At 40.4% G+C, this 25,117-nt stretch overlaps 1 protein-coding gene across 1 annotated transcript in view; it reads left to right on the top strand.

Annotated features, from left to right (window-relative positions):
- SEC23IP (SEC23 interacting protein) overlaps nucleotides 1–21,974 on the top strand; it is a 24,582-nt gene extending 2,608 nt beyond the window's left edge. Inside the window, exons 3-19 of the mRNA XM_072424714.1 lie at nucleotides 291–498; nucleotides 593–786; nucleotides 856–945; nucleotides 1,141–1,258; nucleotides 3,071–3,160; nucleotides 7,893–8,034; nucleotides 9,157–9,365; nucleotides 9,613–9,734; nucleotides 11,919–12,062; nucleotides 14,270–14,365; nucleotides 14,465–14,638; nucleotides 16,426–16,581; nucleotides 17,157–17,259; nucleotides 17,351–17,533; nucleotides 17,968–18,127; nucleotides 21,209–21,301; nucleotides 21,777–21,974. Of these exons, the coding sequence (XP_072280815.1) occupies nucleotides 291–498; nucleotides 593–786; nucleotides 856–945; nucleotides 1,141–1,258; nucleotides 3,071–3,160; nucleotides 7,893–8,034; nucleotides 9,157–9,365; nucleotides 9,613–9,734; nucleotides 11,919–12,062; nucleotides 14,270–14,365; nucleotides 14,465–14,638; nucleotides 16,426–16,581; nucleotides 17,157–17,259; nucleotides 17,351–17,533; nucleotides 17,968–18,127; nucleotides 21,209–21,290 (2,271 nt within the window). The 3' untranslated portion in view covers nucleotides 21,291–21,301; nucleotides 21,777–21,974. The remainder of the gene's footprint in view (nucleotides 1–290; nucleotides 499–592; nucleotides 787–855; nucleotides 946–1,140; nucleotides 1,259–3,070; nucleotides 3,161–7,892; nucleotides 8,035–9,156; nucleotides 9,366–9,612; nucleotides 9,735–11,918; nucleotides 12,063–14,269; nucleotides 14,366–14,464; nucleotides 14,639–16,425; nucleotides 16,582–17,156; nucleotides 17,260–17,350; nucleotides 17,534–17,967; nucleotides 18,128–21,208; nucleotides 21,302–21,776) is intronic.
- Nucleotides 21,975–25,117: the final 3,143 nt, after the last annotated feature.

The raw sequence follows: 25,117 nt of genomic DNA, 5'->3' as shown, positions 1-25,117 counted from the left end.
TATAATGGTAATAATAATGTTATATAATAATAATGTATAATAATAATATATAGTAATAATGTATAATGGTAATAATAATGTTATATAATAATAATAATATATACTGAAAGTCATTTTCCTGTGGGCCATACATGGAGGAGTGATAAATCTCAGCACTGACATCCGTCCGGCACAAATTGTATTTACAGCTCACTTGGGGAACATTTGCTGGGGATACTTGTTGTGTACACTGATGGACAATTTATATTCTATAGATTGATGTATATTCATTTTCTAATTCTCATTTACAGCCACCCACAGCATATCCATACATGACGACAGCAGGCACACAGCCACCATTCCCCAGGACTACTACTCCCACTGTGCCACAATTTATTCCCAACTTGTATGAGCCCGTCCAGCCTCACTGGTTCTTCTGTAAACTGGTGGAAGGCCGTGAGGTCTGGTCTCCTTTTAGCATGTACGACTCTGCAAATCTGGAGAAGGTATACAACTCTGGTAAGTGACTTCTCTCATATCTTCTAATAAAATATACAAACTTTTGGGAGCAGGGATCCCTTTATGAAGGAATTCCATTTTGTCTCCTGTTTAGTTCAGCCGGACCCAGAGAGTGTAGTGGTGAGTACAGCCGGTGGGCGATATGATGTCTACCTGTATGACCGGGAGATGAAAGCTGTGTACTGGGAGGAGGAGGATTTGGAGGTTCGGCGTTGTTCCTGGTTCTACAAAGGAGACACGGACAGCAGATTTGTCCCATACAGCGAGGACTTTACTGAAAGACTGGAGGTACGTGGTAGTTGTAATGGCTTTTGACTTATTGGAAAGTATTTGTGATGTTTGTTGCCTCCATTTCAGGCAGAGTATAAGAAGGCAGTGACAACTAATCAGTGGCATCGAAGACTGGAGTTCCCGGGCGGAGAAACCATTGTGATGCACAACCCCAAGGTGGGTGCAGTTTGTCATATTTCTTTGTGAATCCTTCATTCATCTTTTGCAGGCGTGGCAATCCCCTAGGACCTTGGGGAAAATTCTGAAGCTTCTGTGATAACAGCATAATTGGGCATGAGTTACCCAGAAATTTTGCAGCCCCAGAATGGCTTAAGATTTTGGTCTGCCCTTACCTGGTGTTATATTTTGCAGGTGATTGTCCAGTTTCAGCAGTCGGCAATACCCGATGAATGGGGGACCCCACAGGATGGGCAGTCCAGGCCTCGTGTGGTGAAGAGGGGTATAGATGACCATGATGAAATTCCAGATGGTATGGACTGGTGCTGGGCTAACGGACTGGTGCTGGGCTAACGGACTGGTGCTGGGCTAACGGACTGGTGCTGGGCTAACGGACTGGTGCTGGGCTAACGGACTGGCTGCTTTAAAGTATGAGCCATGTCCCTGCAGTGACTAGGGGGCAGCACAAAAATAAAATTGGCATCGGGCGGTCTTGGGTAACCTTTCAGACAGTGAAGGAAATATGCTTTTAGATAAATGAATACTATCTTTGCTGTGTGTAGCCTCCTCTGTTAATGTTTCAAAAATAAGTTAAAAATACTTACAGTGAAATCTGTTTGCATCTGTTGGTTTTCATTTCATGGTAACAAGGCTTTATAGAATATGGCATGTAGTTCTATCAGACTGAGGCCATGCTAATTTAAAAATACCTCTCTTCCTGATACGCCCTTCAAAAATGTCCACCTTCAGGCGCAGATCAGAATATGGGCCTATAATAAAGTACCTGGCAAGTTACTGGGTTATTAGGGGACCTACAGTGAGGGAAAGTAGTATTTGATCCCCTGCTAATTTTGTACGTTTGCCCTCTGACAAAGAAATGACCGGTCTATATAACTGTAAATATATATAATACAACAACAAAAGAACCCTCAAACGCCCAGTGCCCAAAAGTCAGAGCTTGCTGTGCATTGTAATGAGTGAAATAAGTATTTGATCCATCCACAGACCCATTTTCAATGCCCTGGCTGAGGGAAGGACATTTGACAGTACATGCCCCAGTCCATTGTCCCTTCGATGTGGTGAAGGTGTCCTGTCCCCTTAGCAGAAAAACACCCGCAAAGCATAATGTGTCCACCTCCATGTTTGATGGTGGGGATGGTGTTGTTGGGGTCATAGGCAGCATTCCTCCTCCTCCAAACACGGCGAGATGAGTTGATGCCAAAGAGCTCAATTTTGGTCTCATCTGACCACAACACATTCACCCAGTTCTCCTCTTGATCATTCAGATCTGTTCATTGGAAAATCGCAGACGGGCCTGTACATGTGATATCCTGAGCAGGGGGACCTTGTGGGCTTTGCAAGATTTCAGGCCTTCACAGAGCAGTGTGTTACCAATTGTTTTCTTGGTGACTATGGTCCCAGCTGCCCTGAGATCATTGACAAGTTCCCGTCACTGGTCTCATGATCATTGCAACTCCAGGAGGGGAGATCTTGCATGGAGCCCCAGACCGAGGGAGATGACCGTTGATTTGTGTTTATTCCATTTGCTCATTATCGCCCCAACTGTTGTCACCTTCTCACCAAGCTGCTTGGCGATAGTCTTGTACCCCAGTCTAGCCTTGTGTAGGTCTACAATCTTGTCCCTGACATCCATGGACAGCTCTTTGGTCTTGGCCATGGTGGCTAGCTTGGAATCTGATTGGTTGTTTCTGTGGACAGGTGTCTTATATACAGGTAATGTAACAAGCTTGGATCCCTTACAGAAGGTGATCCTAATCTCAGCTCCTTACCTGCATACAGGGAGACACCTGGGAGCCTTAAATTTGGCTGGATGATAGAGGGTCAAATATTATTCACTCATTACAATGCACAGCAAGCTCTGACTTCTCAGCACAGAGTGTTTGAGGGATCTTTTGTTGTTATTCTCTCACAGCTACAATAATCCTCCCATTACAATTATAGACCGGTCATTTCTGTGTCAGAACGCAAACATACAAAATCAGCCGGGGACCAAATACTTCTTGCCCTCACTGTATGTGATATTATGTGACCTCACTAGAAAGATGCCCGGTTGAAGGAAACTTGATGTTCAGGTATGTGGTTCTGAGAATATGTTCTCTGACAGGTGAAGTTCCACAGGCCGATCATCTAGTGTTCATGGTGCATGGAATTGGGCCAGTGTGTGATCTGCGTTTCAGAAGTATGGTGGAATGTGGTAAGTGACCTCCGTTTTGTCTTTTCCTTTGAGATGTATAAAATAGACAAAAAAATGGGGAGGATGGAGGAAGTATATGGTTTTCAGGGGAAAAAAGGTAAATACAGAAGATTATCAGAGTAAGGAGCAGAAATGGGTTTTACAGTGTTGGTATATAAGTTGGGGTAATAAACAGAGGGGGTGGTGCAGAGTTGGGGAAATACCTAGCCTTATGTGATTGGTGGAGCAGGGGAAAGGGAAAATGATTAAGCTTTTCGGGGCAGAGTCCTCTCCTCCTGTGTCACTGTCTGTATCTGTCTGTCATTTGCAACCTCTAATTAATGTACAACACTGCATAATATGTTGGCTCTATTGAAATCCTGTTAAATAATAATTTAATAATAATGAATAAAGCTTATGGATGGGGGCAGAAGAGGGGGAGCTGTGGGTGGTGGTGATATCTTCATCCTGGAATCAAGTTGCTGTCAGTCTCAGTTGGATGTACCTGGGGCTCTAAGGTCTTTTGTTATGGCCTGCAGGCCTTTTTAACGAATTTGCCTCTTTTTTCTGACTTGAATTGCAAAGGCCACTTGTGCACTTTCAAGCATTTTAGGGTTTCCAACTTACCCCAGGCTTCTGAGCTATTGGCCACAGAGAGCTTGTTTAATTCTTTAAGGAAACTGCTTACTGACCAGTGGACAACTGGTAAAGCTTGACTAGCACTTTGCTTCCTTCTGTGCGGTTTCCTTAGGTCTTAGGGTTGTGGTTAGAATCTACTTTTCCAGTTATTTCTCTGTAATGACTGAAACCGATGGATTGCCCCCCCAGCAATGCTGGCTTTGTGTCGATTTGGTACATATTTTGTTCAGAAGCGCTCTGTTCTCTCTGTGGATTCAGCCATTCCTCACTTTTACAAGGTGATTGCTATACTGGCCATGACCAAACTTTATGCAGGGACGTACAAATCAGATCAGGCTTTCTCAGGAACTTTTGAGCAAAGTATCATTGCTCTTCTACCACTTGTAAAAACAGGTAATGGGGTTTCATACCCAAAGGGTGCATTTATCCCACCTTAAACCTGTAAATGTTTACATTTGATTCTAAAATCCATATTGATTTACCAGATCTGGTATTACCTCCCTCAAACATGGAGTCATACTTTCATGTCCCAATTTTTCCAGTTTGTAGCCTTCCATCCAGCCTCGGTGATATATTTGATGCTCTAGGCCAGGAAGTCAATCCACAGGGTCTATCCTCAGAAATTAAATGGATGATAAATTTGGTCTGAATCTAGGGCTTTAACACCAGCAGTTTCTACCAATCCAGTACCATCAAAGAAAGTCTCTGCTCTTTCTATTCTGTTCCATAGATCATTGGCCTCTCACTCTTTTATTAAATCTGAACTCTAATCTGCACCTAAATGACACCCAAAGCTCTCCTGCTTCCCCCTATGTAGTATCCTTTAGTACTCTACTTGTGTGACCAAACATCCTTGTGAATGACAGCAGAATAGTAACTGCAGGAAGTACCGGGGATCTTTCAGTTTACAGCACGCTGTCTCATATACTGTAGTGGATCACAGGCATTCCATGACAGACTGCCTGCAGACCACCCTAGGAAAAGCCGACACATGAGACTAAATGGCTGACACGACGAAAAACTGAAAGAGAATAGACCAGGACAAGACGGATGGGAAGAAGTGAGCTAAACGATCCCGTTTGTCTACCAGACAGGAAATGAGATGGGTCCAAGATACCTGTTGTGGCTTCTAATGCTTGGTGTGTGTGTCCGTGTGCAAATACTAATCACTGTCAGTACATCGGCACATCTGTCCGGAGTTTAGCTTTAGAAACTTTGTAAATGGGTTCTTCCATGTTGTTCCCCCATCTGTTCTCTGTTTTAGTGGGACGGCAATGTGACTGCATTTAGCTGGACACCTCAGAATTCATTCATTCGGCTGCTTCTGTGTCACATCATTGATAAACACTAGTGTTAAGGTGTAGATGTTTCCTACACCTCCCCATTCCAGAGAAATTGTGTTTCCAGTGTTAGAAATGGGCAGTAATGTGTAACAGGGCAGTGCGTTTGCCATAGTAATGAAATTTTAGTGTGTGTGTGTGTGTGTGTGTGTGGGGGGGGGGAGTTATCGCACCTACACCCCACCATTCTAGGGAAATTGGGGTTCAAAGAAGAGAAGCAGACGGGGTAACATAGTATGACAGTCATAGGTTTGTGAGAGATATAAATAAATTTAGGGGCCTTTCCCCAATGCTCCTTTCAATGTAAGTGGCCCTGCGGGTCCCCAATTTGCATTTTTGATTTAGGACTCTCAGGTGCACTTGCTTTTAATACTTCAACCCCAATGTTGTATTTTCACACAATTCTGATTTTACAGTTCTGATCCCCATATCATGAACTTTGTAAAAGCTGGGGGTCGTGAATGGTGCTAACTATGTGTTCCCTGTGCACCCTGAAAATTACAAATCATTATGACATACAATTTAGGGGATATGAAGGTTTATACACAGAGAGCTGTAAGGCTGAGGAATGTGACATGCAGCATTTACACACACTGCTCTGATGATGTCATTACACACGCCCACTGGGCGGAGACATTGTTTACACAATGTGTTTTTTTTTTCTCCAAAGACTCGGTACAGCTATGAGAGGGGGAGGGGCAGCCTGTGCTCTCCTCACTCCGCCCGGCTCCAATCGGCAATCGGCTCTTATCAGCGGAGAACGGAGCGAGCAGAGCGGCCTCACCGGTGTCCGCTCAAAGCTGCTGAAAATGTACCGAAATGAATAATCACAGCAGGCCCCCAGTAAAATCATAGGAGTTTTGAAGGGTGGTGATCAGATGCGATGGCAGGTTTAGTGAGAGTACTTCCATCTTTTGGGCATTGATATTATATTCAGATGGGAGACCATATTTCTCCAACCCTTTCTAAAGGAGTGATGTAAGAGGGTTGTGTAAGGGTGAAGAGGATGTCGTCTGCATGAAGAGAGATGGTATGGGGGCTCCACTGATATCTACCCCCTTGATGTCCTGATTGGCCCTGATAGCGGCTGCGAGGGGCTTTAATAAAAGGGCCAGTAAGCGTGACAATGATCGTCATTCCTGTCTTGTCCCATTATTGATAGGGAAAGATTCGGATGTGGCATAAGGTAGCTTTACTGTGGCTGATGGCGTGATGTAAAGTTTACTGACTGCATGCAGGAACAGACCTCTAATCCTGAAGCGGCGTAATATGGCGAACATACACGGACAGCTAATGTGATCAAAGGCCTTCTCTGCATCCAGGCTAAGTAATAGGGATGGCATGTTACTTTTATTTATGGCATCTATAAGTAATATAGTTCGTGTGTTGTCACTGTCATGGCTAAAGAGTATGAAACTTGTTGGTCCATATGCATAATTGAGGGAAGAGGTTTTCTGCCTTTTACCCTGATCAAGACCTTGTTCTTCTGCCCCTTTCTCAATCTACTTTTCATCAAAACAAAATGTTTATACTTTGCTGTAAAAAAAGGACTTAACATTTGGAACATTGTGGACTCTTTGGTGCTCAAGGAGGTATGCCGGATCTACAAACTTCACTCCCTGCTACACCTCAGGTTTTCCCCTCCCAACCTTGTGTCACAGCACTAGTAGATTTCCATGGAGCCCTCTTGAGCTTATTGAAACAAGATGTCATTGTCAAATTCCTGTGGCACAAAAGTTCCAGGGTGTTTACTCCAATCTGTTTACCATCTCAAAGGCGGCATGTAATCTACCAAATTTGTCATCACCTTCCTTTGTATTACTGTTTGTGTTTTTCCTTAATTTTAGAGTACCATGTTCGGACTCTGCTAGTCATGTGGTGAGAAAAGCCAGGTAGTCACATAGGGCCCTTCATTGGGAGCTTTCCAGATCACCCAAGCTGTTGGCATTCATTTAGTCTTTCCCTGTCCTCAATGACTTAGTCAGTAGGCCAAACGTTGGAAGCTACCTAACTCTCACTGTTCTCCACCATCTTCTGATGACAATCAATCTGTTCCTGTTTATAGAATCATGTTTTCAAACTACGGCATGTTGATAGAGTATATACATCTTAAAGCGTACCTAAACTTTCACTTTAAAAGGGTTGTCTACCCTTTTATTTAAAGTAAATTTCTGTTGGTTTGTGTTTTTTTTTTTTTTTTTTTTTTATTGCAACACCCTAATAAAAAAAAAAAAAAAAAAAAAAAAAGTACAGCACTGCCCTCTTAATTTTCGATCGCCTAGGCAATCGAGAATGAATGGGAGTGCAGAGCCTCCTGGGTCACCTACGTCATGCACTTGGCTGCTTTCACCAAAAGTGCCGTTCAAAAAATTGCCGATCTCACTGCGCATGTATTTTTTTCCCCTTCTAATTTACATCATCAGATCTCGCGCCTGCGTCGGTTGACGTAGGAAGACGAACACACAAAAAAATATATATATGTATATCAGGACGACGTGGGACCCGATGGAAGAAACCTCCCGACGGATCGACTGCTCTGCAGGATTTGAAGGTAAGTGTGAGTTTTTTTGTTTTTGTTTTGGGCTTACTTCCTCTTTAAGATATAACCTTTTATATAATAAAAAGAATAGTGATGATGATGAGTTGATTTCATGGATGGTAAATTTGTGTTTCACTTTGTTATATTACTTGGTTTAAAAATAATTAAATTACTGTTTACTTGATTGCGTGTAGATTATTATTAGTATTAGTCTTGCTTTGTTTTTCTCACACAGTGGATGACTTTAGAACCATTTCCCTGAAGCTGCTACAAACTCACTTCAGAAAGTCCCTAGAAGAATGCAAGGTGCGACGTGTGGAGTTCCTGCCTGTGCTTTGGCACAGCGCCCTCCATGGCGATGCCACGGGTGTGGACAGGTCAGTAGAGTTCTTCCTACACAATGTTGTTTTTTTGTGATCATAATGAGGGTTCCATTATCCAAAGAACATTACAGACTGTCCATTACAGGAGAGGAGGAAAGGAATAATAAATGTGTTCTCCTATATCAAATTCTTTTTCAATAAAATTCTCTTCTAATGTATCCAAACCCCAAACATAAATGTTGTACATAAAATCCAATTATTCCTTAAAGCCCAACTCAATCAAAAGCAATCCTTTGTCCTGCCTTTTAGTTTCTTGTTACTAGGTTAAGTGCTTACAATTGATTACCACCTACTTCCGGTGACTTCAAATTCTACCTCCTCATGTAGACACTTGGTTTCAACTGTAATGCAGGGATGCTGGAAAGTTTAGTCTGCCATCTTTTGTTCTTCCTACTTTGGGTGTCACATTCTATTATTATTATTATTAATAATATTAATAAGTTCTATAATAGTATTGTTAGTCCATAGTGGTGTCACTAACTGTCCCTCAAAGGAGCTCACAATCCAATGTCCCTACTATAGTCATATGTATTTCATACAATCTAAGGTCAATTTTTAGGGATAAGCCAGTTAACCTAACTGCATGTTTTTGGGACACAGGGAGAACCTACAAACTCCATGCAGATAGTGTCCTGGCTGGGAATCGAACTCAGGACCTAGCGCTGCAATGGCCTGAGCCCCTTGCCCACATGCTGTCACATGGTCATGTCTGATTAGCCAGCCCTCTGGCTGAATTTGAACATCAGAGGAAGTGGCTGTAATGCAGCATTTGGCATTCTTATCATAGCAGTTCAAAGAACTTCTCCTGTGTCATTGCAGATTAGAAGAAAATTTCATCATCAAGGAGAAGACCTTTTTTGTAAGGAAAAAAGAATGAGGAAGTGTTCTATCTCCCCAACAGATGATTTCTTAGCAGATTTCTATTTATTTTGTCAATGGTATTAATGTGTACCCTAATTGGCTGTCACTCCAGCCTTTTATGAAATGAGTTCCCAAGTTGCAACACATTGGTGATATGATGGGTTATAGTCAATTTACATGGTGTTGATTTCAAAGCTTATTTAGTATATATTTTGTTTGCCTTAAGTAGGAGGCTTCCCTGTTCTGTCTTTGTAGGCGGATCAAAAAAATCACATTGCCAAGCATTGGACGTCTTCGACACTTCACCAATGAGACCCTTCTGGACATTCTGTTCTACAGCAGTCCCACCTACTGCCAGACCATTGTAGACAAAGTCAGCTTGGAGATGAACCGGTTGTATGAACTTTTCATGAGCCGAAACCCAGATTTTACTGGAGGGGTGTCTGTGGCAGGTCACAGTTTAGGTATGTTATCTAGCCTTCTAATATTTTTAGCTTTAGTTGCTTATCTTGGGTTTTTGGAGAACCTAGGTTGATTAGCTGCTAGTATTGATTTTAGTATAATCTGGCACATGTAGTTATGATTGCTTATCATGTTCTTCTTACTGGTACATAAACAATGGTCTCTTATTCAGTAGATGTATTTTGAAGTTGCATGAACAGTCACCCATTTTTACAGAATTACTTTGTCCTTACTTCTCTATATTTCCAGGCTCCCTGATTCTGTTTGACATCTTGTCCAACCAGCAAGATTTGACAGCTACACCAACAGTACAGGCTTCACCTCCTGATACCAGCTCTGCCAAGAAGCAAGAAGGTGTAGGAGATAATCATGTAAGTTGGGTTTACTTGTTTGTAATGTTCTTACTCTTTTGTAAAAGATATTCTTCAGTACATATAGCAGGCTATAATCGTTAACAATAAAGTTACAATTGCTATCATAACATAATTAACCACAATATAAGCAGATAATGTTCCCCTCTTTAATGTACAGTGCTGCATAATATGTTGAAAAATCCTGTTTAATAGTAAGAACGTAAACAAGTATAACAATGGATAAGTGTTCAAAAATAGTACTCCCAAAATTCCCTCGTAGGGAAGTGCTGCCAACCCCAAACAAGGAAGATAGATAGCAGGGTTTTTGGCAACAAAAACAACTGCATTCAAGGATAATTGCTCTTAGAATACTATATACAAACAATAAATGTTCCAGATCTGATCATATATGGTTGATAGATTCTCACAAGAGGAGCTGCGGCTGCAGTGCCTTCTTTCCCTCCCTGCAGCTTTTCTGGTTCACTCTTTCAGTGCCAAACTTAGGTTTTGGGGACCTTCTATATAGGGTTATTCGCCCCTTTTTGGTAAAATTTTTCTCTCTCCACCTCAAGTCAAATGAGTGACGGGTAACAGTCTAACGCCCATAGAGACGTGTGCAGCAAAATACCGCATCCAGTACCTCTGTTATTCTTAGCTACTGTGCAGTAACCCCTGAAGAAGCTCCTACCAAGTGAAACGTGTCAGGTCTAGTGCTTTCCTGTTTAATAAGAATTAATATAACAAAGACTTGTAGAGTGTGCAGTACTACCTGGATCAGTGAGTGTACTAAACTTTAACTTGAAGCTTTTAATTTGAATACCCTGTATTGACATTGGGGCCCACTTTAGGCAGAACTAAAGTGAAAAATAAAAATAAATCACACCTTTAATCCCGCAGATCCCTCGATTGTGCTGGATCTTTCCTCAATCAGGTTCCGAGCTGTCTTGGAAATGTTCCTCGTCCTGCCGCGGAGGAAGCGCTGGGTGCCGCCATCTTCTTCCTTCTGGGTACGTCACCGGATCTCGCACTGTGCAGGAGCGAGATTTGGATGATGTAGCCTACTGTAAAAGGGGAAAAGGAGTGCCGATCTCACGGCTCATGCGTGAGATCGGCATTTCTTTGCCATCGGTGAAGGAAAATGTATAGAAGGAGCAGCCAAGATCCTCCTTGGATGCCTAATGTAGGTATCTTGGGAAGCTCTGTGCTCCCATTCATTCCTGATCGCCGCCTTATGCTATGACACGTCTGACCAACCAAGTGGGAAGAGTACACTTATTCACTCCAGAGAAAAAGACCATCCTGGATTAGTAGCAAAGTCCAAGGGGTTATAGATTTTTTTTTTTTCAAGTTGCTTTAAGATTCCAATGCAAGATGCTTTTCATGTGCTTGAGGTGTAGAGAGGCCTCTGGTACATTTTTGATTTGGGCAGATGATGATAGAGGTTTATAAACTGACACAAGATACTGGATAAAACAAATCAGATGAATATCTTAGGGATGTGAATTGATTAGGTTTACACCCCCACAAGTGGAGCATTTTTGTCAGCACAGCCCACATTTATTGCCAGGGAAGAGATTTAGCACTGACTTTTTGGGACCGTCGACCACTTAAGATATAGGAGTCCTGCCTGGTTCTCCATGATTGCAGCATACTTTTCATTCTAACCTAATGCTCTAATAGATATGGTGTTTTTTGTGCAAATCACCTGCTGTAGACTTTATTAGCTTTTTGTTCTATTCTTTAAATTCCCTCCAGCCTCAAAGTCTTCCTGACAATGTAAGCAGTGCATTATTTGCAGCTGATACACTCACCAAGCTGTTCTGTGTTGAATCCAGTAGTAAAATATAATAATAAATATTTAAATGATTTACTTGTAAGTTTCTCTATTCCCGATGGTCAATATGGCTGATGTATTCCTCCTCCCCCTCACTTTTACACAGTCTTTGATTCCATGGTTCTTTATTAAACTACGATTCCCAGGTATCCTTAGCTCCGCAACACCCCCCCCCCGTATTATTGTTTTATATCATATGTGTATTTTGCTATGGTCCTTATTGGATCTACAATTGCTCTATTTTCATGATGTTCTTTCTTATGACTGTACTGATGGAATTTATCTTTTGAAATGCAAATAAAAATAGATTTAAATGTTTCTCTAAAATACTTTGGGTGGTGTATATTTATTCTAGTTTATTCTTTTAGGGCAGGTTTTTGGAACTACCAGAGTCCAGTGAATCGGAGGTGGTACAGGAAGGTCTGCCTGACCTACAGGAGGCCCTGGAATCGCTCAGCTTGTTGGAGTACATCACTGTGTTTGACAAAGAGAAGATTGACATGGAGTCTCTGGTAATCTACCTTGTGAACTAGTAAAGGGTTGGCTAGTTGCACAGCATCTGAGAGCTGTGCTTATGTAATAATAAACATAAGCAGCATAGTGCGGCCCACCGGATTGCTAGTAACATCCTAACATACAAACTTCGTCAGTGTCTCTTGGAATCCGCTACAACACTAAAGATACATAAGCTGGTATTCCTCTGCTGCTTCTCTAAAATCTTTGATGAACTTTACTCATTTCTTTAGTTTTCCTGAGGCCATCTAAGCATACCCCAGTGGTATCCAACAAGAACAAAGAGAACAAGAGGATATTTTTGGGTCACATAAAAGTATTTTTTCCATTATACTAAAATAATTTGTAGATTTAATTTATACTATATATTTTAAAACATTAGTTTGAATTAAAGTCAAAGTAGAGGGCAGCATTATTGGCTCAGTGGCTAGCACTCTGGCTTTTGCAGTGCTAGATCCAAGGTTCGAATCTTAGTCACTATCTGCAAGGAGCTTATGTGTTCTCCCTGTGTTTGCCTGGTTTTCCCTCTCACATCCCACAAAAAAAAATGAAGATAGTAACAGGAAACAAATTTAGTGCAAAATAGGCCTAAAGCAATATTTCATCCCATGCAAAGGCCACTTTCTCATGGACACACATGAAGGTGAACGTTCAATCTTCCATACATATACATATCCTTTAAGAAGAAAAGTCATATTATGAGGTCTACAGTAACATGTATTATGATATCAATAGTCAAAATATTTTTAAAAAATCATTGTAAACCTTTTTCTAGAAAAATCTGTGATGAATGATTAAGTACATTCCTGATGGTATGAAACCACCATTATGGCTGGGTCTACATGGACGTTTTTTAAAAATGCATGTAAACGTTCCTATTGCGTTTTTTGCACTTTTTTTAGCGTTTTAAAACTTGCCTTTAAAATGTTAAAAAAAAAAACGCCTGTGCCTCATTTTCCTACGTTTTTTCATGTTTTTTTGTGTTTTTAACTAATTTGCATATTAGGTGCTCAAAAACGCAGGGAAAACGTCCCATTGAAATCAATAGAAGCGTTTACCCACGTTTTTGGGCGTTTTCCAGCATAAAGCCAGCGGTTTAATTTTTTTAAACGTGGCAAGCAACGTTTAAGATAAATGTCATAAACGTGCCTCAAGAAAACGTCCTGGTGTAGATTAACCCATTATAATGCATGGGGATTTCAAACAAGCCTCAGGTTAAACGCTGGGAAAACAGTCCATGTAGACTAAGCCTAAATACCACTTTGAAGGTACAAAACATTTTGTTTTTACAATATAAAAAAAGGGATCTGAATTTCCAAATTTAAACCTTGCAAACCGGCAAGGACATTGCATGTCACTTCTGCAATAAAGGACCTGCCTGCTGTTTAGTTCTGCTTTAAGACACAAAAGCAGAACTCCTGAATATGCAAAGATATTCCTCCTACCCCAAGCAAATACTTTGAAGAGCCTATTTTTCTTACTACATCTGCAAGTCTTATGAGTATGTCTTTATTAGTCTAGCATATCCTTCAAGGCAAAACTTGTTCAAGTTGGAGTGACTGTTGGTGTACATCCGTTTTCAAGTCCTGTCACAAATTCTTGATGAGGTAGAGGGCTGAGCTCTGATTAGGCCAGATCAATACCATTAAAAACTTTTCTTGCTTTATAGCTATGGTATGGCCTTAGCAGTAAGTTTTATGGTTTGATCTTCGGTTGCAGATATAGAGTATTTCCTTACACTTCAACATTTCAAACTATGTATCCTTTACATTAAATGGGGGTAAAAACTTTCACAACTCTACACACTACCCCCCCCCCGCTCAACCCACTTTTAATTCACCAGCGTGGAACACTAGTTTGAGTCTTTACAACATCAGCCAGTGCAAACCTGGAAAGGGGCTAAATTTGTCGGGCACATTCCAGCTGGGAGGGTATCTGTCATTCATCCAGTACCAGTGGATTGAGGTTAGAGTTGGGAGTATTTGTATTTTGCCATCTAGCCTCATGTTGGCATATTCCTTCCTTGTGCATTGGGTGTGCAGCACTATTACAGGCAGACTGGGTGAATTCTAAAGTTTAAGGCCTTCTTTACTTGTGATATGAATACCAGGTATCTCTATTGCTGTACACTGCATTCTAGTGAATATTAATGACGTCGCTAGATGGGACAGGAGTAATTGTTGTGTCTTGTCCTCCTTCTTGTCAGTTCATGTGCACAGTTGATGATTTGAAAGAAATGGGAATACCACTGGGACCCAGAAAGAAAATTGCCAGATATGTGAAAGAGATGACTGCCAGTCAGGTAATGGATGTGAAATTTTCTCTGTCCAGTGTGGACTTTCAGACTAGAGCCAGGCTGTCTATAGACTTTACTCTTATATAAAACGTAACATCTTCCCAGGTTGAGCGGAAAGCTGCAGCAGAGAAGAGAACTGTAGTTCAAACCCAGCCAGAACAAAGTGATGATGTCTCTGCCGACAGCAGTCTAGAGCCGACAAAAAGAAAACTTCCAGTTGGAGCTTCCGTGTCTTCCATCAATGTCCACTATGAACACTTTGAGACTGGAACAGGACAGGTAAATGTTACACTCCATCCTAAAGCATACTGTATTGATACTCTGTTCCTTCCCCTTAACCTGGTACACAAATTTAGGTAATAAATGGTAAACAGTGTTTCTCTACATCTTTAGCCACACACTTCATGGTCAAATTGTACAGTTGTGTTCAGAATATTAGCAGTCCGACATCACCTGATCGATCACTGTTTTTGGTAGAAATTGTATTTCTCGTAAAGCAGCAAATTTTGTACATGCTGGTTCTATTGCATTTTTCTCTGAATCAAATGGGTAGCTCCAGACATAGTTCAGAACGGCAGCGTACTTTGATTGGAGAGGGAAATCCTCTAAAGAAGTGCAGAAAATGATCGGCTGCTCAGCTAACATTATCTCCAATGCTTTAGGATGACAACCAAAACCTGAAATAGGTGGGAGAAAACTGCCATAGGAATAGATAGAAGCCGATTATAAGCTCCAGGAAGAGAAAAGAAGGTGTAAGTTTACCTGTGTCTTACAATTAGATGATGCTGATGTATAGCTATCAGCAAGAATTCCCCACAAACTCCCAATGTTAAAAAAAGAAGTGCCGAAGAGGTGACACTTTGCCAAAAAAAATTTTTTTTGACTGGCCCTAAGGAGAAATGACCCAACATTTTGTGGACTGATGTGAGCAATATTATTTTTGGGTTTAGGGGCCACAGATTTGAATTTGTCAGATGACCCCAAAACACTGAATTCAAGCCACAGTACACTGTGAAGCATGGTGGCGCATGCATCATGATATGGGGATGTTTCTCATACTATGATGTTGGGCCTATTTAGCACATTCTAGGGATCAGTTTGAATAGATCAATATTTTTAAGAGGTAATGTTGCCTTTTGCCGAGGATACAATGTCCTTGAAATGGGCGTTGTAACGATACAACAACCAAGGAGATTGAAGTTATGGAGTGGCCAGCCCAATCCCCAGACGGTAATCTAATAGAAACCTTGTGGGTTGACACCAAAAAAGCTGTTTGTGAGGTAACAAATGCAGAAGAATTAGTCCAATCATCTTGGGCTGGAATACCTGGTCACGGGGCCAGAAGTTGGTGGACTCCATACAACACAGATATGCAGCAGTTCTACAGCTAAATATTCAGTGATTCAAAGGAAAGCAAGTAAACAGTAAATGTTTGAATTGCTCCAATATTCTCTTTTCTTCTTTCTGTCAAGGATTGAAAACATTTTCTTCTTGTTTTGATGTTTGGAGTAGAATGTGCAGAGTTCCCAATGCATTTGTGTTTATGGGAATAAAAGCCATTATAAGGATTTTGAGCTTTTTTTAATTTTTTTTTAAACATACTGCTATTATTCTGAACACATTCTTCCTTTGTATTCTCCAAAACCATGTATTGCAAGGTCCTCTTTGGATATAAGTTTAAAGAAATATTGTACATATTGTAACCACCTATATAGAGATCTGATTAGTAATTTTCTTCCAGTCGCTCTGATCTGTGCATTGTAATTGGGAATTCAGTGATCTCTATGTGGTCGTCAGAATCTCTTAGATCTGTACACATTCTGGGTTGCTGTGATTTATATACAGCCCTGCTGGGGTGCTTCTGATCTGCAAGTGATTATTGGGACCACCCTGATCAGTTTGAGCTTACAGGAGGTAATCTATATTCCTCTCTTTGTGGTTGATTTCTGCCCAGCCCCAAGGTCACTTATTTATTTGTACATCTGTATGTTCCCTCTGGCCTGCTCTGTACACAATTCTCAGAGGTGCTTTGATCTGTGCAGTAAGTAGGTGTGTTTTTCTTTCAGGTATCCGTGAAGTATAATCCACTGGATTTTGAGCTGGAAAATTTCTTTGCTCTTGGATCTCCTATTGGAATGTTTTTGACTGTCCGTGGCCTAAACTCAATTGATGAGAACTACAGACTGCCTACCTGCAAGGGCTTCTTTAATATTTATCACCCAGTAAGTTCACCTTGGAGACAGTAGGGGGCATTACTGAGTCACTTTTAAATGTGTTTTGACTGTGAGAAGATAATTATTATAAGAGGGGTTAGGGGAGCAATCTGTAAGTAAATGGAAACAAGTAGATCTAGACAAAATATATCTTGCGGTGGAGGTTCTATCCGCATATGTGCCGCTGTTCTCTGGTATTTCTAAACAGTCTAGGACAATGGTTGTAGAATGCCAGTCATTGAGAGCCACATACTAAAAAATATTTTATCAATATAGTATAGTAAATAAAATGTTTGTGGATACTGGCCATCAGAGATTGGATTTGGACTCTTCTGATTTAGGATTTTTTGAGTTTGATCGGTAGGAGAAACATATTCTGGGGGAAGATTGATTGTTAGCGCAGTAGGAGAATTTTATATTTAGGTTAGCAGAGAATGTGACTGCATTGGATCAGTGTTTGTATTTGAGAATCTGTGATTTTAGTTACAGCCATGATGAGTATGTAACCTCTACAAAAGTACATATGTTTGCTTTAAGAGCCGTGATTTGTATCGGCCTTGTGTAATACAATTGTCTCTTATCAGCTGGACCCTGTTGCATACCGATTGGAACCAATGATTATAGCAGATCTAGATCTGAAACCGGTTCTTATTCCACATCACAAAGGGCGGAAGAGGCTTCATCTTGGTGAGTTTTTTTTTTTTATTTTTTTTTGTTTCTTAATTGTTTGGATTGGAGAGATCCAAAATGCAGTCTAACTTATTTTTGTTTCTCTCAGAGTTGAAGGAAAGCCTAACCCGTATGGGGTCAGATCTGAAACAAGGCTTTATTAGCTCCTTGCGATCTGCCTGGCAGACACTGAATGAATTTGCCCGATTTCACACATCTTCTTCCCAGCTTCAGGAAGAACTGGAAAAGGTTGCAGATCAGATTAAGGAAGAAGAGGAGAAGCAAGTAGAAGGTGATCTAAGGAGTATTTAGCATGTTCCTATGCACATCACTATGCAGCTTTATATATAATGCATATATATATATTATTTATAAATGACAAGCAAAAAAGCAGGGTGTCATTTCACATGAAGATTTTTTTCCAACCACCCAAATTGCACACTTCTGTATAAGCACACTGCTTATATACACACATCGCACTGCTAAAGAGATCATTTATATAAATGATGTGTATAAATGTTGGCGTTGGGCCGGATCGGCAAGGGGGCATTAGGCCAGAACAAACTACCAGCTAGGCCGTATCTGGCCTAAAGGCCAGAGTTTGCCAACCCCTGCTCTAGACTATACTTTAGGAGTAACTCTTCCAATGCCATGTGCAGGGTTGGGCTGTCTCTGTATGATAGTTGATGGTTTTGACCATCTGCATTCTTTTTTTTTTTTTTTTAGAAGAGAAATTGGAAATCGTAGAGACTAGCAGAGAAGAGGACCTGTCAATTAAGATTGGCATGTTGAATGGTGGTCACAGAATTGACTATGTCCTACAAGAGAAGCCTATTGAGAGCTTTAATGAGTATCTGTTTGCACTGCAGAGTCATCTATGTTACTGGTGAGTATTGCTTGTCATTAAAACATATTCGTTAGAAGTCAAATGTAATATTAGTCAGTAAGTATAGTCCAAATCTATTCTGCAAAGGGTTCAACATGAAAATGGTTATATCAAGCCTTCTTAAGTTCAGCAACAGATGTGACATCCAGACAAGTGGACTCAAAGACCATGCATGTTACAAAGCTAGATTTGCCATTTGTTTCCCTCCCCAAAGGATTTTTTTCTTTTGTTTGTCTGTTTAGGTTTAAGATTTTTTAAAGATTTTAACTTTTTCTGTTTAGGTTTTACATTTTTTTTGTATAATAACAGACAATAACCAGATTAATGAAAGGAATTTTTATCTGGCTATAGTTGGTGGACCCCAAAAGGCACCTCCCCAGCTTAATCACCATGAATCCATTCTAGAGAATGTGAATCGTTGGAGGTTCCCAACATCAAAACTGAGCATTTTGGGTGGAATGTATTGGCTTCTACACCTCACCTGCTTCGTAGGGTTCCAAAAAGATATGATTGTTGGCGGAGGAAAGGACCATGGCACAGCGATACATCCATAAGGGGCACCTTCCAAGCAAATAGGCCCTTTGATGGGATACAGTGCTCACCCTCCAGCCTGCAGGAAAGAACCCCTGGGGAGATGGATAGCCAACACAGAAAATTGTGTACAAGCAAGCCACATATAAAGCACAGCTGACTCCCAGTGCAAGGAATCCTCACTCTGAACTGCCCCAGGATTTAACAAAAACAAAGGGGCCACATTAACATTTATTAAGGATACAAGAATCGTAGAACCCAAGCAACAATATATATAGCCCACCGACCACTTCACCGATGCCTGACTAGTTGGTAAACCACCAATCAAAGCAGAATGCTGGGATGGCCCACCAGGTATAAAAGCAACACCTGGTGTTCACCTACAAACATAACCAGGTAGAAACCCCCAGATGACCCAGAGTCAGGGACAGTGACTTTGTCGAGGGGAGCTGTTGCTCAAACATAGACTTCCCAATAATTACGACAGTACAACGGAATTGTATGTTACGTTTATGCTGAGCAGATGTGTAGAGTGCTATAGATCCCGAGTGTGTTTACACAAGTATGTTATATATGCCCATTTGTATTCCAAGGGGTCGGCATTTACAAGCCCTGCACATCATCTATGGTGCGCTCTAAATGGTTCGACTGATAACATCTTGTAATCTTGCTGGATAGGCGCTTAGGGTTATGCCAAGTTCTCTGTAACCTGTTGATTTCCAAATCCACATTCCTAAAGGTACCAAGAAGCTTAGAAAAATCAGTTTGATCCCTGCTAGTAGGATGTTATTACCAGTTTCATGGAGTAGTAATCGGTATATTGTGATTTTCAGCATCATTATGTAGTACTTGTTTTATTGACACTTTCACTGAGAGTTGTTAGCACTGTGCTTAAAGTAAAGTAGTTTTAGCAGTCACTTGTTAAAGTTCTGGCTTCTGCCTGGGCTGTGCTGCAACTCCAGCATTTGTGACGTTGGGTCACATGATTGGAGATGTCCAAATCACTGGAGATGGAAGCCTGGGAAGATTCATAAGACAATCTGATAGCCTTTATCACTCAGGACTAGATAATTTGGGAAGCAGCTAGACAGAAGGAACTTTCTATCTGTAGATCTTGGCTTCCCTGTTCTTGACAGAAAAGTAGGAGGTAAATTATACCATAACTAATCTCCTGAAAAGATTATCTTCTGGAAGGCCTTCAAGGTTTTAAAATGCAAGTAAGACTTTGAGTTAAAATGAAAGTCTGATGCCACTTTGGGCTTGAAGGGATGGTACCAGTGGATTTAGGGTGCAGGTTGATCATTCATCAAGATAGATGAATGTTTTCTAGCCCCTTCCTTTCAATCACCAAGCCATCAAATACAGGCAAATGACATTTGGATGCTGAGAGCTGCCCTTCCCAAGACATCGCTACACTGAAGTAGGGGTATAGCAGCCTCCCTGGACAGATTGGAGTGAGACTGTCACGGCGGATCTGATTGGCCGGCGACTGTTCGCTATCTATTGTGTACGGTTGTTCAGGGATCGTGCATGTTTCTGCAATACACTTTCTCCTTTACATGTCACTCCTTTACATGTCACCTGCATAGTTCAAACAATTGTATCTAGCGTGTGTACACTATTAGTGGATTATATTTGAATGATCATATCTTTACAGCATGTACAGAATTGTGCACAATACGATCGTTCAAATATATTCGTGCATAATAGTTGATCGGTCGTAATTGTTCGTTTTCTAATGCTAATTATTGGAAGTGTGTACCTACCTTTAGTTAGGGGTAGTCCTAAAGGGTTGCTGGGGTGGGCCCAAAATTTGTTCTAACATGAGGTGTGCCAGGAAATATAATTCATGCTGTGTGTCCCTATTCACACTAATAAGTCTGTGACTGTGTTGCTGTAGTCCCACAATTCATTTCTAGAAAATCAAAGGTATTCAGAAATCAAGCCCTAATTTATAAACTGCTGTTTTTATAGAAATGCAATACAATGAATTCAAACTTCTATTTTTGTAATTTTCCTTGTACTAACCATACCCTGGGAAATCCATTCTCCACACTTTCTTTACTCTTAATGTCCAGTTTCTGGTCCCATTATAATGCAGATTTTGCTGTCATTTACCCAATCCCTTCATAGGGAAAAGATCCTGCTCTGAACATCTCATACTGGAATGTTCTTTTACTAAGCATAATCCACCCCCTTATATTCTACTGACTCCTTTCTAGGTCCGTAAATTTCATTACTGCACATAACCTGTCCTCTTATCAGTCCCTTCATTATGGAGACTTTATAATTTGTACTACTTATACTTGTCCTATCTCTAGTCCCAACATGGATATTTCATCATTATTAATTATCTCCCCCCCACCAACATAACTATAAATCTTTTTAAAATGCTTTTTCTAAAATTTCTGACTTTGTGTAATCGGACTCGGCAAGGATTTTAGTTGACCTTTTATATCTGTAGTATATTGTGGTCCCCTTTGTGTGTGCTCCCTTACCTCCACATATCGGCGTCCTACAGAATAACTAACAATGTATGTCTTCTTCTAGGGAATCTGAAGACACAGCCCTGCTATTTCTGAAGGAAATTTACAAGTCAATAAATGTTCACCCTGATCAGCCTTTACATTAAGCTTCATCCACGTAAGTTTTCTTATTGTAGTAAATATCTATGCATTTCTGACAGTGCCATCTGAAACTGGCCTTTTATAAGCTATATACAAACTGCTGTTACAAAATGTTTCCTCATGTTCATGTCTGATCCCAGGCACTGTAGAAAAAGTCCTTATGTTGGCTGTTTTAGACCTTTCAGTGCTTACTAAAATAGTGATTAGGAGTCTATTTATAAAGCAGTGAATCTGACATACCACTTAAACCCTACCACTGAAAACGAATGGACCTGGAAGATTCTCCACCAGGGAATGCTCTGGTGAATGTCAGAATCACCCCCTCACCCAAGACAAAATCACTTTAATATTGACTTATATCTAATTTTGCTGCATGAAATGGTGTTATATTAAAAAATATGAAAAGTTATTTAACGCACACAGTGAGCCCCCAATGTTGGGTTCTGCTAGTTTACTTTTCAGTTGTCTTATTGATTTCATTATTTTTGCAGGTGTTTGATTTCTGATTATACTGCATTTCTCAAATGGAAGAAGATGCATTTTCCTGGTTCTGTGTGGAAAGGAACCAGACATCTATGAACTAACCACACTGATCATGGATTTTTATTAGTAAAATATTATTGTAAAAGAGCCCAATCTTGTACAGAACATAGAAGATATTTTACTGGAAATAAAGGCTCAGATATTGTGTATGCCAATATTTTATCAAATACACAACCCCACAACATCACCAGAAATGATTTATGGAAGATTCTTTCATTTTATTCCCATTGCTATAGAATTACAAGAGGTGATATATATAGTACAGGATGTTCGGGCCATGTCTCCATATCATATGCATAAGATACATCTGGGTCATGCTCAGCAAATGACAAACCCTGGCACCAAGGAGACCAAAAAACAAGTGATCCATGCAACTCATTATTTTATTAGTCCTCCTGATATTAGAAAGTCTTATTACTGCCAACTGTTTTCCTGCATTACTGTCTTGACCCCTACTAGATGAGCTGCTCTCCCAGCTGTGACATCTAGGGCTGCCACGTATGGGTTGTCAAACATAGAACTGTTTGATGACCACAGTTTGAACACAAACATATCGGCTCGTGGCCGATATCGGAAGGGAATCTGGTGTGTGTACAGAGCTCATCATCCAAACAACCGTCCTAGCGGATCCATGGACGATGAACGACGAAAGATCTTAATGGAAGTGGAGAGGAGAGAATGCAGCGGCTTGCTGGTCCATTGTTCTCCACCTCCTCTCTCTATAGAACAGAACAGTGCTTTATGTACAGGACTGGTTCATGCATTGTGCAGTTATTAGTCGTTGCAAAGGATCGTGAAAGATCCTTTCCAACAATAATTATTGCACGTGTGTACATAGCCTAAGGTTTTCCAGGAATGCTTATCTTTCCTTCCATCCAGTGAACATATTCTACTGGCAGCCACTACCTGAAATCCAGGTAAATGAGAACATTAGCTGTTGCTGCTCATTCTGAAGCATACATTGCTCTTGAGAAATGCAATCGTACATGTGTGACACCAATAGGTGAATGCAGGCACCTCTCATTTTTTAGCCAAGCACCATGCAGCTAAGAATGTATCTGTGAAAACCTAAAATGAGTGCTCTCCTAAGTTCACTGTTACCGTATTTTTCGCCGTATAAGACGCTCCGGAATATAAGACGCACCTAATTTTAAAGGAGGAAAATCTAGAAAAAAAGATTCTGAAAGATTATTCCCCTTCTGATCACTCATGTGCCATTCAAATTCCCTTTCTTATCACTCTGTGCCTTTCAAATTCTCTTTCTGATCACTCTGTGTCATTCAAACTCCCTTTCTGATCACTCTGTGTCATTCAAACTCCCTTTCTGATCACTCTGTGTCATTCAAACTCCCTTTCTGATCACTCTGTCATTCAAATTCCCCTTCTGATCACTCTGTGCTTTTTTCCACTGTACGGCAGTTAGGACAGGGAACAGCAGGTGGCGCTGTGCCGGCTTCTTTCGCTTTGCTTTACAGACAGGAGAAGACACGTGCTGCCAGAGGAGAGAAGAGACAGAGGCTGCATGCAGAGACACACGCAGGATCGGGTATCGGGTGAGTATATTATTTTAATTATTTTATAACACATTTGTCGTATAGGACGCACTAACTTTTCCCCCCCAGTTTTGGGGAAGAAAAAGTGGGTCTTATATGGCAAAAAATACGGTAAATGAAAGAACCTTTAAGGGGTTGTTACATTCAGTTTTTAGTGAAGTTTATTTATTTTAATGTCTATTTAGCTTTTTGTACATAGATTAACTTTAATTTCATTGTGTGGGATGTTGATAAATGTTTGGAGGGGTGAAATGTGGGGAGTTTCCAATTATACTTCTTTAAATACATTTTGATACATGTAAAAAATAGGAAGCGAAAAGGAGGCTTTTTTGCCAATATAAAAACATAGTCATTTTTTACTGAAATAGCTTTCTTCTTCGACGTGCGATGTCCTATGCTATTACAAATGATTTCCAGGCCAGATATTAACATATCACAAATATATTAGTTTGATGTCCTATTCCCGACGTGTTTCGCTTTGTAGCTTCTTTAGGGGATTCTGAGACTTAGCTTGTTTTGAAAGAGTCTTTACAAATACAGAAAAGAAAGAAAAACAAAACAATAAATTACACTTGTATCTATTACCATAGTTTCCCTATAACTTACATACTTGTTCTGCGGATGATTGTAAGACTAGTAAATCTTTATACGTAGGCAATGTAACTATAGTTGTATACAAAAGATCACCGCTTGATATGGCTGGGCAAGTAGCCCATAATAAAGTAAGTACAGTGGTATTAGGTTATTAGCAGTGATCCTGTCATGGGTGAGGGTCTCTAGTAAAAATAATTATACACTTACTTGAATAGGGGAGTCTGTGTGATTTTACTATAGATATAATGTAAGCTCAGATTCAACATATGTTTTTTTTGAGGTAATAGAAATGATAAAATCCAGCGTCCTATGGTGGTAAAGTTTCAGGGACAATGTAATTGATCAAATTACTTACTAGCTTCCCGGTTCTGAATTAAAGAACTAGATCATGCACCTCAAGTTGTTAATGAAAACTTTCCCTTGAAGGAAAATACATGGTTTTCTTAAGTGTTTGTTCAGGGGTTCAAGATGAGTATAATGAGTAAGTTTAGATATTTACCTAAATTCTTACAGTAACAATAATTCAATACATGTGCACAGGGGGAAGAAACTCCTTCCACTATCAATGTTTCATTAACCAAGGAATTGCACTGGTAAGACAGTAAAAAAAAAATGATGCCCATTCCATTACCTGCATACTAAACACCACAGGATCCCTTCCTTCTACTCCCTCCCAAAGGTGCTTAGGGATCTAAAAAATCTTTCAGGGTGTCCTATTATCCCAGGTTTAGGGAATATATTTAGGGGCTACATATTCACCTTAAGAAATAATCACTAGCTTCAAATGGGCACGAAATGTGCACCGTCCTACGCCAACTTGTACCTTAGTGATTGGGAAGTACACCTCCTTTCGCAACCAAAAAATGAAACATTACATACATACAACACATACATACTTGAAAGCGGTACGTTGACAATATTTTCATTGTATGCATAGGGCCTGAATCTTTCCTTATGGAATTCTTCTCAAAAATACAAATAAAAACCTACAATGTCAAGTTCACTATGAATTGATAATTATACCAATCCAGGATACTTATATCATAAGGACACCAGAAGGCAAAAATAAACACCACCCTTTATAGAAAGGAAAGCTGGCAACACGATTTTGCACGCCAAAAAGACTCGCCCTCAAGCTCCTA

The sequence above is a fragment of the Pyxicephalus adspersus genome, chromosome 10, assembly GCF_032062135.1.
Source record: "Pyxicephalus adspersus chromosome 10, UCB_Pads_2.0, whole genome shotgun sequence".
Taxonomy (NCBI): Eukaryota; Metazoa; Chordata; class Amphibia; order Anura; family Pyxicephalidae; genus Pyxicephalus; species Pyxicephalus adspersus.
Note: the sequence above shows the minus strand (reverse complement) of the source record. Positions and strands in the feature narration are given on the sequence as shown.